This window comes from Sciurus carolinensis, chromosome 2 (assembly GCF_902686445.1).
Source record: "Sciurus carolinensis chromosome 2, mSciCar1.2, whole genome shotgun sequence".
NCBI lineage: Eukaryota > Metazoa > Chordata > Mammalia > Rodentia > Sciuridae > Sciurus > Sciurus carolinensis.
Window position 1 is genome coordinate 28,135,116 of NC_062214.1, and position 15,473 is coordinate 28,150,588.

General features: G+C 49.7%; 1 protein-coding gene across 1 annotated transcript; it reads right to left on the reverse strand.

Annotated features, from left to right (window-relative positions):
* Positions 1-3,033: 3,033 nt before the first annotated feature.
* Cpxm1 (carboxypeptidase X, M14 family member 1) lies at positions 3,034-9,285 on the reverse strand. Its single transcript, XM_047540526.1, has 14 exons — positions 9,054-9,285; positions 7,498-7,659; positions 7,234-7,343; positions 6,957-7,096; positions 6,770-6,860; positions 5,992-6,142; positions 5,806-5,894; positions 5,380-5,503; positions 5,101-5,297; positions 4,835-5,014; positions 4,453-4,750; positions 4,134-4,273; positions 3,453-3,555; positions 3,034-3,336 (listed from the first exon to the last, which is right to left on the reverse strand). The coding sequence occupies exons 1-14, from the start codon at positions 9,220-9,222 to the stop codon at positions 3,095-3,097; spliced, it is 2,196 nt and encodes a 731-aa protein (XP_047396482.1). The 5' UTR covers positions 9,223-9,285; the 3' UTR covers positions 3,034-3,094.
* Between the last annotated feature and the right edge of the window lie 6,188 nt (positions 9,286-15,473).

Below are 15,473 nucleotides of genomic sequence, written 5' to 3' on the forward strand. Positions count from 1 at the left end.
TGGGTCTAGATCTCCTATTTGTCATTTCTCCTGACTCCTGTGGTGCATTATTTCCTTATTTGCTTGATGATTTTGATATTTGATGCTCATTGTACTTGAAAAACTATTTGTTATTTACCTATTTGTAATAGTTCAATGAAAATTCTTATTTATTTATTTATTATTTTTATTTTTTTTTTCTTGTGGTGTGTGGGATTGAACCCAGGGCCTTGTGCATGAGAGGCAAGCACTCTACCAACTGAGTTATATCCCCAGCCCTATTTATTTATTTACTGGTACAGGGGGTTGAACCTGGAGGTGCTCTGTCACTGAGCTACACCCCCAGTCATTTTAATTTTTTATTTTGAGACAGGGTTTTACTAAGTTACTGGGATTAGCCTCAAATTTGTGCTCCTTCTCCTTCAGCCTTCTGAGTTACTAGGATTATAGTCACGCTCCACCATGCCTAGATCTTTGTTCATTTTAAACAAAATCCACTAAAGTTGTACAGTACTGTAATCCTGTAGCTGAATATTCTACAGAGTTTCAGATACTGTAGACCAGCTCACTTAACATTTATCTCAACCTTGCTCTGGCTTGATTTCCTGAACCATAGAGGTTAGATGACTAAAGGCTACGTCTCCAATTCCCTTCTATCTGGGAATTCCCCATGTAACACTGATCCTGCCAAACAGATGCCCTAAACTTGGAGCTAAAAATTGGCACAGGAAGGTGGCAGGTTTTCTGGCAACCATGGTAGCAGACGTATATGTATGGTTCCTACAGTGCAAATATGGAAGCTTTTAGCAACTAGTGTTCTAGCTGCCAAATAGAAATCAATGGTGAGAGTGGTGGTTCTTCTAGGATGAGCCCATGATGTGGCATTCCTCTGGCCTTTATTGACACTGGCTATTATTTCAAGATGTACAACACTCAAGCCTGGATACTAGTTCTCTGAGAGATAGTGTAAACTTCCTAATATCCTTTGATCAACCCCTTTGTATTCAAGTCATTTAGAGTGAATTCTATCATTTACAACGAGGAACTCTGTTATATCCAAGTGAAACCAAACTCAGGAGTGCAATGGAAAGAAATTCCAGCCCCCAAAAAGCAGATAAATTAAAACTATGACATTAGAAGTCAGGACGTGGGAAGCCATCCTTATTTAGCAGAATCAGACTAGGCTGAGCCATGGGACGCAGAGGCCCGGCTTCTAGGAACTGCCGGAAGTATGTGGCACTGCATGGGAATGGTTTCCCTGTCTCCTTCTGGAATATTCCCCTTAAGAGAATGGCTCCCCTAACTCCACCCTATCCTGTCCATCCCAGAGGAAGCTCTTCCTGGTCCTGACCCCCTTTACCTGTATATTGTAAATCAAAGAGAGTTGGGAGACTTGTTTTTGTTAGAGGCCAGAGTTGGTATGGTCAGACCCGTCATGCCCCCTTCTCCTTTAAAAAGAGTATTGGCTCTGTGTGTTTATTGAGTAGATAAGTTTTTGGGTAATTGAGTGAAATATTGCCAACATCCTCCTCTGGCAGTTAACCCTTTTCTCATCTACACGGGATGTGGCAGAGAGGACCCCCACATCAGGATAATGATCATCTTTGGTAGGCAAGGAGGTATTACTGGGTGATGCTAGCAGTACTGTTTTTTGACCTGGGTTGCAATTGCCTGGGTGTATTCTACTTGTATAAATTTATACAGATGTGCACATGTATATGCATTCTGAACTATGTACATTAACTAAGATAGAAATTTTTTTGAAAAAGTGGTACCATATAAGTGGAGTTGGTGTTGAGGAGTAAAGGTGCAAGGCAACGTGGCATCCTATGTGAGACTGAAGATGTGAGAGACAGAGACACTTCAAGACACTGTAACAGTCAAGCACTAGGCAGGACTTCCCTAACAGAAGGCTTCATGATGCCTTTTTGCTGGTTTTTGCCTGTTAATATTTGCCCCCTTCCTGTACTTGGAAGCTCTACTCTGAATTATAGGGATGCTGGGAGCCTACATTTTGTAGGTTACAGTTACAATTTTGTCTGCGGACTTCGCAGGCTAGAGATTATAAAGTAGAAGGGAGAAATTGTTGTTTCTTGCTGTAGTGATGGCAGGTGACCACAAGGGATCAGAACCCACATAAGCTAATACAGGCTATCATAGACACCAAACCAAGGGTGTTATCAGCTTTCTGGGAAATTTTCTTCTCCCTTTATCTCATCCAGCTCTTTGAACACATTCATATCCAATTTCTAGAATGAAAATTTTCTCTGCATGAAATACTTAGAATGGGTTATTTTACTGGCAAGACATAGACTCACACATAATTCCTCCTTCCGTCTGACAGAAACCAATCATTTATCAACACTTCCTGAGAATGACTGATGAAGCAAATGCAAATGCTCTCAGCTGATCTATCTTTGGTTCCCTTCTTCCTGGGGAACCCCCACACCCGGCCCACCTTCCATCTGAACTCCCTTGAACCATCATTTCTATTATGCTCTTGACTGACAGAATAGGTGCAGGGCATCCCTGCTGACGGGCAGTGCTGTGTTTGCCATGTGTGTGACTCCCCTGCCTACACTTCCACAGCAACTGGCCTCCACCTTGGCATTTCTAAGTATTAAACTCTCCCCTCTTGACTGGGAGCCCCAAGAAGTTTGGTGTGGGCAGCATTGACCCTTGTGTGCTTGGCAGGTGCTTACAGAATGCAACAGCACCGACAGCAGAAATTCACAGGCACAAATGTGTCTCTCTGCCAAGCCTTGGATTCAAGGGTCCAGGTAAGATCCTCTTTTTTTTTTTTTTTTTTTGCGGTACTGGAGATTGAACCCAGGGCCTCGTGCTTACAAGGCAAATACTCTACAAGATCCTCTTTCCAGTCTTCAGAACTCAGCTGATGAGAGTAAGTGCAGAATAGGAGGAGAGGTGGGCTGAAGCCTGAGGTGGGGGGAAGATCTGGGACACAGAGACAACAGGAGGATCAGCTAAGGTGCCAGGTAATTTTAATGAGTGGAAGCACCTCTTACTCCACTTTGTCCCTCCCTCCCCATTTTTCCCCTTCAGTTCTGGACAGGTCCAGCCTGCCCAAGACTTTGGCTCTCTTCAGCTAGAGGTGTTAATCCTTCTGTCCCCTCAGTCGCTCCAGTCGCCTCCGAAGGTCTGGGGGCACCTTGGCCCCTGCTGCCAGCAGCTCTCTCAGTCTTTGTTTGGGAGTCTTGGTGAGCATGAAATTGCAGGGGACAGGGCCCTCTTCAAAGGTAACCCGGCAGGTCCGTGTCACTGAATGGTAACCCTCAGCACTGGCAGTCACGGCATAGTCCCCTGGGGTCAGCAGCCGCCAGTAATCCCCGCCCCAAGCTGAAGGAAGTGAAGGGCAAGGTCAGGGTCCAGTAATCCTCAGCTCCTGACCCAGCCTAAGTCTTCTAGCTCCTCCCTCAATACCTGCCCCCTGCGCCCCTCCTTGCCACACACACCCGTTGTAACGTCATGGTTAATCCCCTCCACAGCAATGACAGCATCGGCAATCCCAAGTCCCGTGTCCTTATCCCGCACAACTCCTGCAATGCCCATTCGCACCTGTGTGGGGAAAGGATATCAAAAACCTTTCCCCTCTGCAGAGAATGTGACTCTCAGCTAGCTTTCTGGCTCTGGTTCCCTACAAACTCAATAGAGGTACTATGTCTACAATGTTCCTAGGTGACAAAACTTCTGGTAAAATTATCTTCTGATTGAAAAATTACATCTGGACTGGTAGGAAGGCAAACCTCTGGGCTTCCCCAAGATTGATGGCCCTTGTCTTTTGAAGTTGCTCTTATGGAGCTATCCCAAGGGATAGGAGTCCTTAGAGAACATGATGTTTCTGTGTCAGGGAAGTTCCTGTACCTGCCTAGTGTTTTTTTCTAAGAAGAGCTCTCCTGAGGATAGGTTTGCAACAGCTCTAGAACCAACCCCTAGACTGCTCTGGGGTCTAGTCCCACTGGCTTACAATGTCTGACATTGTCTTGCTTACAAACTGCATTTTCTGTCCCAGATCCTTCCAAAATAATCAGATGTGATCTATCATAGAAGACTCCCTGGTGGCGGCAGCAGCCTAAATGGAGAGTGGACTGGTCAGGACACGGGCAGGCTGAGGGCTGTGGGGGTGCAGCTCTGACCTGCTCCAGGTAGGTGAGGAGGGCGTCTTTGTTGTTCTCCCATTCCTGGGGTAGCTCATTCTCATGAGGAAACTTGTCACAAGATAGCTCCACAGTGACCTCAAAGCAGTTGGTATGTAGGTAGCTGAAGTCATTCATGCCTAGAGGTATCACAGACACTGTGGCCTAAGGGAGTAGGATGGGAGTCCCACCCTCCTGGGGCCCTTCCCTGGGAGACACTTCAGGGTGGGAATTGCCAAGAGCACTGTACAAAACAGCAGACTGTCTTATGGGACAGGGATTGGCAGGGATGGGGCCAACTCCACCCTCGGGCACATACTCCCAGGGACTGTGTGCCAGTCAGCCCCGTTGATGATGTTGCCATGCAAAGAGAAGTCCTGGCTGTGGCAGGGTCGGCGATCTGTGTCCTGCATGACCCGATTAGTGCCAGCATAGACAGTGCTGAGCCAGCGAAAGACAGCATCATCCGGCGTGGGGGTGAGTTCACGGGCAGCCCACGGGGTCCGAGTCATGTCGAATGGGTAAGACACCACCAGCTCACCCCCATGGAGGTTGGCACTCAGCACAAAGGGGATCCGCTTCATCCACTCAATCACTGCCCGTGTTTCAGGAGCCACCTGGACAGGGGTGGGTCAGGAGGGCCAGATGCAGACACAAGGCACCCCTGGGTGGTCCTCCACCAGTGCCCCCAGAATACTCACGGTGGCATTGGGCAGAGTGTAATAAGTAGGCAGTGGCACGTGATGATTGGGGACAACGTGGGGCACCAGTCCATCATCCTCAGCATCCCACAGTGGTGTGTTGAGGTCAGCAAAATTATGGTTAAGGTCAATGCTCTGGTGGTTCCAGCGACCTTCTGCCCAGCCCACCAGCTCTGAGCCCTGACAGAGAAGGGGTTTGCTTAAGCCAAACAGGCTCTGGGCACCAGGGCAGAAGGGGCAGGGTGCCCTCAGGCCAGGTGGCCTACCCGGCGGTAGGCGGTCTCATAGCCATCAGGATTCATGGAGGGCAACAGGTGAATGCGCATCTCAGTGAGCAGCCGGGTCACCCGTGGGTCCCCTCGCAGGAATTCGCGGCACAAGAACTGCATCAGGAGCAGAAGCAGCTCCCGCCCCAGGGCCTCATTCCCATGCATGCCGGCCACATAGCGCACCTCGGGTTCTCCTGGGAACACAAGGGGCTGGCAACTGGCTCACACCCACGACCTGCCCTGTGCCCACCTCTTCCCCATGCCACCTGCCAGTACCCAGTTCATGCTCCCCAGGCTGGTCTGACATTTCCATCACATACAGCTTCAGACCCCGGTAGCTCTTCCCGATGCTGTAGATGCGGGTGATGTTGGGACACTGCTCATTCACCTCCTTCATCAGCTAGGGGACAGAGGACGGTATGGCATGAGGCATGGAAGGATTACATGCAGGGGTTAGACCACATGCAGCCGTGGACGGATTTACAAAGTCAGTGGTGGCCCACACAGATGGGGCATCATGGCGTGGTGCAAAAGGAGAGCAGCAGACCAGGAAGGAAGGGGCAGAGCAAGGGGTCAACAGGAAAGAAGCAGGGGACAGGGGTAGGAGACATGGTGGGGGTTGTGAGTGGTCATAGCAAGTTATGCCCAGGTGAGAGAAGGACCTGAGATGGGCAAACTCTCCTTCATAGGGTCATAGCTGACCTTCCTCATGGCCTTATAATTGTGATGCCGAAAATCCAGAGGGTCAGAGGATCCCAGTGCCTGGGTCTCAGGGGGTAGGTCATTAGGATCTGGTGGTAGATGAGTTAAAGGCAAAGGGTGAGTTCACAATGGGGGATACACCCTGAACCGAGGCCCTGCCCATCCAGCCTTTACCCAGTTGCCCACCTGAGACAGGGCAGGCCAGGATCTCTGCCCGGAGGCAAGACGCGCCTCCATGGAGCCAGGTCTGGGGCAGCAGGCGAATGAAACGGGCCACCTGAGGCTCTGGCAAGAGGTTCAGCACTGGAGTTTCTGGGTCCGAATTGGCACGAAATACCTGGGGGCATCAAATCCTTTGTTGGGGCTGCTCAAATCCTAGCCTGGCCCAGGATCCAGGAAAGAAGATCAGGCCTCCAAGTTCACCAGTTAACCCTTCCTGGTCTCTAGTTCAGCTAGAGATTTGCACTCTCCTCTGAACATGGACCCCTGGCCCACAGCCCCTGCCCATGGCCAGTCCTAGCCATGTTTTCTGGCTTAGTCACAGCTCATTAGATCAAGATGGCTACATGCCTTGGGAACAACCCATTCTAAACATGGACAGCACCCTATACTGAGGTCTGGTGTAAAAAGGGTCAGTGAGTTGGAGAAACCCACAGCAATGAACAGGTGAGAAGTGATTCGAGCCAGAGGTACCCAGAAGGGATGTCCCAGAGGAAGCTGCAGCAGGAGGCAGCATCCACCCAGTGGTGGAGTTATCAAGGACATGGGCGTATCCCAAAGCAGCCTGTTCCCATGATGCCTGCTGGTGTCACCCATCCTGACCAAAAGACTCTTTTTCCTGGACTACCTAAGTGGACATCTATTCTTTATCTGCAAAGGAGTCCCAGTCTAGCCAAGTACACTATGGTGGGCTGGGTGCCCAACTCCTAGCACAGAGGATCCCAGAGACTATGGGACTACTCACAGCATCTGTCCCACTGCTGTGATTCCGACTTGTCCACCAGGTCTGACTGTCATTGCTGAACTGGACCTTGTATGATGTCACCCAGTCATACCTGGCAGGAAAGGTGAGATAACAGTGCCCCCAGGAATCCCACAGCAGCCCTCCTGTGTCTGCCCACAACTTCCTGGTAAGGGCTGGCCTGCCTCACCTCCAGACAGAGTTCCTGCCCTGTGTGACAATGCCTGAGAAGCGGATGGGGTTCTTAGCATCCACCTGAAACCACGGCTCAGTATCCTGCTGCTCGGCACACCAGGCCCCATCATAGAGATCGCCATCCTCCAGACCTGACTATGGACACAAGACAAGGTGATCAGGCCCAAGTGGGCAGAGTGGGGTAGACCAAGACAAGGAGGAAACAAGGGAGAAGGTCCCAGGTGTTCTCCTGCCTACCCCTTGGACCTGGATTCTGAGCCAGAGTTGATTACCTGGATGTTGAGCCGACCTCGATGTGGTCCAAGACCAAAGGACTGGCTGCTGGATGCCTCAAACTGGCTATCTGAAACTCGCAGGGACTCCAGGCCCAAAGGTGGACAGCCTGGGGTAGAGCCAGAGCATTAAGATTAGACCAGAGAGAGAACAGTCAGAGCAGGTAAGCTAAGCCTAACTTGCTCCAGGGAAGGAGGCATGTCTATGCCCACAAGACCCCAGAAGCTGCAAGCCTGGGCAGTCAGTCCCTGGAGAGAAAGTACCTGGCTCTTGTTTCTCAGGGGGGTTGAGAGTCCCTGATGGACTGGTGGTCACCAAGGGCTTGGCAGTCACTGGAGGACTAGGGCGAGTTAGTTTCTTTCGCTTCTTCACAATGACCTTTTTCTTCTTGATGACTCTAATCCGAACTTGTTGTTCTGAGGTCGCTGAGGTCCAAGGGGACACAGTACCAAGGAGAAGGAAGAACAGCATGAAACCTCAGATGGAAAGGTCTGCCAGCCCAAGAAGACATGCAAGTCCATGGCAGGCCCACTGCAAGTATCGAAGAGCCTTAGAATGGCACCGAAGTCATGCAGTCGGACCCCCACCTACCTTTCCAGTCACTTCCTTGGCACCCACTTCTTTCTGATAACTACTTGGTTGGTCAGGCTTAACTCTCACCCTATGGAGAGCTACACTCAGCCACCAGAAACTGGTTGGTTGTTCTGAAGAGTTGAGTTTGGTTCTTTACCTCCAGGCTTTGCAGTAGCTGTCCCCTTCCCCTGATATACTATCCTTCCTCAGCTTCAGACCAGGTCTCCTGTCCCAAAGCCCCAGGGCTGCCTCCATGGGTGCATTTGCCCTCTGAGCTGACTTGAACCATACTCAAATCCATGTCTGCCTGGCTGCTGAGGCTTTCCCAGGCTGCCTGCTTGCCCTCCAGCACAGGGGAGTGCTGTAGTTCCCTAACCACACACATGACACAGCTGCTTCCAGCATGTGCCGCACATTTTGGTGTCGCACATTTTGGTATCGGGTGTCCCTGTGCTTTCGCACACACTGTTTTCTTCTCACCAGCCCTCTCTCTTCCTGACTCAGAAACACCTTCAGGGTCTGCTTCCACTTACCTCCCTAGAAGCCCCCCACTGCTACTCCCTTGCCTTCCTCCATAGGGTTCCACATCTGGGAAGTTGGGAGGTCCTGCAGCCTGTCTCTCCAGTCCAGAATCAGAGTTCCCTTCCTCCAGACTGCCTCAGCCAAAAGTCTCTCCCTCTTTTTCTTTTGTTCTTTTCCTCCAGCCCTTGTCCTTAAATTCTGGCCCATACAAGCTTGCTGTGAACCTTTTCCTCGGATGCCTTTGCATCTTTGTTCCTTCCTCCAGGCTCTGGCCTCAGTTTCCTCATCTGAGAAAAGGGAAGGTTAGGAGCTAGAGGAGGCAGCATTCCACTGGTGTGTGTCCCAGTGCTGCTGACTAAATCTGGCCAGGAACCCGGCCCGGGACTGCTGAGTCAGCAACCACTGCGCCAGCAGGGTGAGTGAGAGAATGTGTGTGTGTGTGTGTGTGTGTGTGTGTGTTTGTGTGTGTGTGTGTTTGTGTGTGTGTGTGTGTGTGTGTTTAGGAAGAGGCGCCATGGGCCAGAGGAATGGAGCAGGGTTGTGTGTGTGTGTGTGTGTGTGCGCGCGCGCGCGCGAGTGAGTGTGCTTGTGCGTTGGGGAGGGGCACCACAAGGGGCCGGAAAGTGGAGCAGGGTGTGTGGGTGCGAGTATGTATGTGTGTCGGGGACCGGGGAGTGGAGCCACCAACTTGCTGGAGCAGCGGGGTCTCAGTCCGGGAGCTCACCGTTAGCCTTCCGGGGCGGCTGTGCAGGACTGCTACGTGGAGCGGTGGTCGAGCCCGTGGCCTCGGTGGTCGCGGGCGACGTCGGGCCCAGCACCGAGGCGCTGGGTGCCCCCAGACCCAAGCCGACAGCAGGCGCTAAGGCCGCCAAGGCGAGCAGGAGTCCCCACATGACGCGCGCAGAGCTCCGGCGCTCCGGACTCCGAGCGGGCGGTGGGTTCGCCTTTTCCTGCCGGCCGCTCAGGAGCCCCCCGCCCCTTCCTGCCTGCCCCACGCCCCTCTACAGCCTCCGGCCCGCCCACAGCCGGCTCTGACCCAGGACCTCCTAGGACAGGGGAGAGCCCGGGCACCGCGGACCCCCGGGAGGGCGCGGGGTGACGCCGGGCGGCCCCGGGTCCCTGGACCCACCGACCCTGTCCCTCCCTCTCTGGACAACCCGGGCTAACCCTCCTCATCTATGCGCTGCCCTTTACTATCTGCAAAGGCCATATATGTCCCTAAGTCCCGTGAGGCGCCTTTCCCCACGGGAGCACCTACTTTGTGCGGTACACGATGCCAGGCACTTTACGCGTGGTCTTTCAATCAAACCTCATTGTACAAACTGGTAAATTGAGGTTCAGAGCGGCTAACTGATTTAGCCAAGGGAGCAAAGCTGAGAAGTTTGGGGAGGAAATAACCCGAGAGGGAAATCCTTCCAGAAACACAAGTTCCCTTGCTAGGGCGAGTGGGACCGAAGGGGAAGAAGAGGACGGGGAAACTGAGGCAGAAGACTGGGCGCGGATGGGAAAGGGCTGGTCCTCCTGGAATCCTTCTGAAAGACTACCCAAGTGGCTCAACCAGAGGCGACGCTCCCATCACCACCCCATCCCCCCACCACACCACCCCCGGCCCCGCCTCCCCTCTCTCCTTCCCTCCCCTCCCCTACTCCTTGCTCACTCGGCTGCCACGTTCTGTTCCGGGGTTACATAACTCTAGGAGAGCAGCCTGAGCGATACCCAGCGGACTGGGGCCAGGAAGAAAGGAGTAGAGGCTGGACCCGCACTCTCCCTTCCCCGTTCCATCTCCTGCCCCCTTCCCTTTGTTCCCTTCCGGGAGTCCACAGTCCGGAGTCACCATTCGCCCGAATACCCCAGATCCGGGGATTACAAGCGCAGGACCATTGCTAGGTCCCCTTTGAATACCCCCATGCCTGAGTCGCCTCCCCAGGGAAGAAAATGCATCCACTACGCGCCTTTGGCCAGCTCTTTGCCTTTGCTGCCATCCCATGAAAGGCGATGCCAGAGGTAGCCAAGAATCATCTGGAATGCTCGGGGCCCTGGGTAAATATTTTTGTGAGGCCACTATCTCTGTAAACAATTCGAATCACCCCAAATCAGCGTGTCAGCACCATTCTAGCGGTCCAAGTTCACACGATCCCTCGAAAGAAATACCGCGAGGCGCTCCTGAAACTGAGAACAATCACTGGCAGGGAAGATCCCATAGGCACGAGTCTTGGAGCTCCTCAGGGCATTTGGTGCACTCCACGCGTCCTGGCTAGAGGGCTAGAGAGTCCCTGGAAGAGCCCACGCGCGACCAGGTCCCTCCTTGGAGCAGCCCGCCTGGTCCAGGGCCCAGGAGAGAGGGACATTCAAATTTAAAGGGAACCGCTCCAAAGCGGGGATTCCCTTGGCACAGGGCGGAGACTGATGGACAGTACTGCCGACTGACGCTTCCCTGCTTCCTTGGAGTGGGAGGCCATGGTCTGAACAGGTACGGGGGACTGCCTGGCCTCCACAAATGCTCAGGCCGGCTGCTTCTCTGTCTCTGGCCCGAACCCCATTCAGCTTTCCCCGAGGGGTGTGAAAGGGTGGAGGGGATGGGGGAGAGGAAGGTGGTGTGCACAAGAAACAGGACATCTTGCTGGCACCGTGTGTAATGGCAGCGCCTGGGAAGGTTGAGGGAAGAGGATTGCATGCCTTGACAATTTATCAGACACTGTCTCAAAACCGGGGGGTTGAGGGGGTGGGCGGGGAGTTGGGGAGGGCACTGGGGATGTAACTCAGTAGTAAAGCGCTTGCCAAACATGCAGGAAACCCTGGGTTCAATCCCAGTACAGGGGGGGAAAAAAAAAAAAGGGATATCTCTGCTTGCTCTGCCCTTCTCAACCCCTTCCTCCAAGTCCTTCCTCATACAGCAGCCAAATCCTATCAAATTCCTCTGGCTTATGTCCCTAGGGGGCTCACCGGCAGCAGGCCCCATAACCAAATACTTTCCTATCCATACCCTTCCAGCTGCGTCTGCCTCTGCAATTCCCCTGGCTCCTATTTCTCCAGTCACACTGCAGTCCTAGCTGTTCTTCCAACACACCAGCCCCATCCAGCCCCTGGACCTTTGCAATTGTTCATTAAGTTTACATTCTCACCACTGGAGAAATTTCCTTTCTCATTGAGATTTCCTTTCAGTGTCACCTGCTTCCAAAGGCTGTCTCCACCTCTAACTAAAGTAAGCTCCATCCTCTTGGTTACATTCTGTCACCACCACCTGGAGGTCAGTTCCCCCTCAGAAGAGCCTTTGCACCCAAGTGTTCACAGCTGCACCTCAAGGCCTAGAACAATACCTGGTCCCTAGTCACACTTGAAAGTATGTGTATGATATACTCAAGGTTGGAGAGGACCAAACGGGGCTGAAGACCCTCCCCAGCTGGGCCAGGTTTTGCACAAGAGGAGATGGCAAACCATGAACCAAAAACCCACCAGCCTATGGGACTGGGATGAGGCAATTGGCTCCCTCCCACCAGTCACTAATGGCTTGGATCTATGGGATGCCAGTACCACTTGTGTCCCCCCACCCCCTCACCTTTCTTCTCACTGCTCTAAACCACTTGTCTCTCTGCCACACTGCAACCCTCAAAGCTCCTCATGCCCCTCTGTGTCTCCTGAGCCCCCACAGCACCTTCTCACATCCTTCTGCACTCCCAGTTCAGCTACTGCCTCTGGCCCTAGCCTCTGGGTATCTGGAGCTACAAAGACCCAAAGCCCCCAACGGTGGTTGCTCCAGGCATAGTAGCAGGTTTGTGCCCAAGTACCTGCACAGCCAGATCTCTATATCCAGGTTAGAGGATTTTATCATGAAGATAAGTATGTGTTACAAAGCACAATTAAGTGGACTATGTGAGAGCACCCACCCAGAAGAGGTTGTAGTGTAAGAACCGGATGTGATGACACATACTTGGAATCCCAGTTACTCTGGTGGTGGAGTCAGGATGATCACAAGTTTAAGGTCAGCCTCATCAATTTAGCAAGACCCTGTTTCAAAGTAAAAAATAAAATAAGAAATGCTTGGGGTGTATCTAAGAGGTAGAGCTCTCCTGGGTTCAATCCCCAGAAATAAGAGTGAGTCAGAGAGAGAGAGAGAGAGAGAGAGAGAGAGAGAGAGGGGTCAGGTCAGGGGAAGAGGAGAGAAGAGGAAAAGAGATGGAGATTTTTTAATTTAAGGAAGGGGCTAGAAATCTCCTGCCAGTTCTCTGGTATGGTCAAGTGGCTAGGAGTAGAGAGGAGATAGACAACTCCAGTGCCAACCAGGTTTATTTTCACATTAATATTTTCATATTTGTGTGAATATCCTAGGACAATAGATCCGCTTTTCTGAGACTCAGTTTCCTCATCTGTAAAATGGGAATCATATCTTCCTTGCAGGGTTACTGTCGTGATGAAGTAAAATAATATGTGATCCCAGGGGTGCACCTAGATTAGTCAGATGAATTAAAGATAGGGGAGATGACTTAACACAGCCCTCTAGTTCCCACATACACAGATGGACTTAAACAAATATCAAGGAAAAGAAAGGAGGTTATGTGTCCGGCTGTACATGTACTGAAGTGATAAAATATACTGCCTGCCTGTGGCTCCCAGTCTCCTGTCCTTGGTGCTAAGGCAGAGCTCATCCTCTGCCAGGTTCTCTCTCTGTGATGTAGGTGAGCATTAATGGGGACTGCATGACACCTAGATGCATATGGCGGCCTTCCCCAGTACACGCCTATCTTCCCCTTACCAAGATGTCCATTCCCCAGATGTCTATTTTTAGTACATCAATATCTTTGACAACCTCACCCTCAAATTGTGGTTGAGAACAAATAGTGTTGGCATCTCCTGGGAACTTTTCAGAAATTCAGAATCTCCATCGCAGATGCACTGAATCCAATTCTTCATATTAACAAGATTCTCAGAGGATTCAATCCCAAGAGATTCGTATGCACATTAAAAACTGAGAAGTGTATGCGGAGGTTTAGTGCATGTCTGTCTAAAATGCACAACTTTCTGAGTTTGACAGTGTTTGATACTGTAACTGGGAATTTTATCTTAAGCCTCATGACATCATATATCCATATAACACTAAAAAATTGATCTTTCATACATCCTAGTTTTTTCCTGATCTCCATAGCATAACCCTATATGACTTACTTTTTTTTTATCATTATTTGATATTTTTTAAATTTTAATTTACTTTTACTGTAAACAAACGGGATACATGTTGTTTCTGTTTTACATGGAGTAACAGCATACCATTTGCGTAATCATACATTTACATAGGGTAATGATGTTTGATTCATTCTGTTATTTTTTCCTTTACCTCCACCCCTCCCACCCCTCTTTTCCCTCTATACACTCCCTCCTTCCTTCATTCTTGCCCCCCTCTCACCCCCCATTATGTGTCATCATCCACTTATCAGCGAGATCATTTTTCCTTTGGTTTTTTGAGATTGGCTTATCTCACTTAGCATGATATTCTCCAATTTTGTCTATTTGCCTGCAAATGCCATAATTTTATCATTCTTTATGGCTGAGTAATATTCCATTATATATATATGCCACAGTTTCTTTATCCATTCATCAACTGAAGGGCATCTAGGTTGGTTCCAGAATCTGGCTATGGTGAATTGAGCTGCAATGAACATTGATGTGGCTGTATCTCTGTAGTATGTGATTTTAAATCCTTTGGGTATAGGCCGAGGAGTGGGATAGCTGGGTCAAATGGTGGGTCCATTCCAAGTTTTCTAAGGAATCTCCACACTGCTTTCCAGAGTGGCTGCACTAATTTGCAGCCCCACCAGCAATGTATGAGTGTACCTTTTTCCCCACATCCTCTCCAACACCTATTGTTGCTTGTATTCTTCATAATCGCCATTCTAATTGGGGTAAGATGGAATCTTAGTGCAATTTTGATTTGCATTTCTCTTATTACTAAAGATGGTGAACATTTTTCCATATGTTTGTTGATTGCTTGTAGGTCTTCTTCTGCGAAGCATCTGTTCATATCCTTAGCCCATTTGTTGATTGGGTTATTGGTATTTTTGGCGTAGAGTGTTTTGAGTTCTTTATATATTCTGGAAATTAGTGCTCTATCTGAAGTATGAGTGGCAAAGATATTCTCCCACTCTGTAGGCTTTCTCTTCACATTGCTGATAGTTTACTTTGCTGAGAGAAAGCTATTTAGTTTGAATCTGTTCCACTTATTGATTATTGCTTTTATTTCTTGTGCTATGGGAGTCCTGTTAAGGAAGTCTGATCTTAAGCCAACAAGTTGAAGATTTGAACCTACTTTTTCTTCTATAAGATGCAGGGTCTCTGGTCTGATTTCAAGGTCCTTGATCCATTGTGAGTTGATTTTTGTGCAGGGTGAGAGATAGGGGTTTAGTTTCATTCTGCTGCATATGGATTTCCAGTTTTCCCAACACCATTTGTTGAAGAGGCTATCTTTTCTCCATTGCATATTTTTGGCCCCTTTGTCTTGTATGAGAAAATTGTATTTCTTTGGGTTTGTGTCTGTGTCCTCTATTCTGTACCATTGATCTACCTGTCTATTTTGGTGCCAATACCATGCCATTTTTGTTACTGTTGTTTTGTAGTATAGTTGAAGTTCTGGTATTGCGATATCCCCTGTTTCATTCTTCCTGCTAAGGATTGCTTTAGCTATTCTGGGTTTCTTATTCTTCCAAATGAATTTCATGATTGATTGCTCTATTTCTGTAAGGTACTCACTGGGATTTTAATTGGAATTGCATTGAATCTGTATAGCACTTTTGGTAGTATGGCCATTTTGACAATATTAATTCTGCATATCCAATAACACGGGAGATCTTTCCATCTTCTAAGGTCTTCCTCAATTTCTTTCTTCAATATTTTGAAGTTTTCATTGTAGAGATCTTTTACCTCTTTGGTTAAATTGATTCCCAAGTATTTTTTTTTTTGAGGCTATTGCAAATGGAGTTGTTTTCCTCATTTCCCTTTCAGCTGTTTCATCGCTTGCATATAAAAATGCCTTAGATTTATGCATGTTGATTTTATAGCCTGCTATTTTGCTGAATTCATTGATGAGGTCTAGAAGTTTCCTGGAGGAGTTTTTTGGATCCTCTAAATATAGAATCATGTCATCAGCAAATAGTGA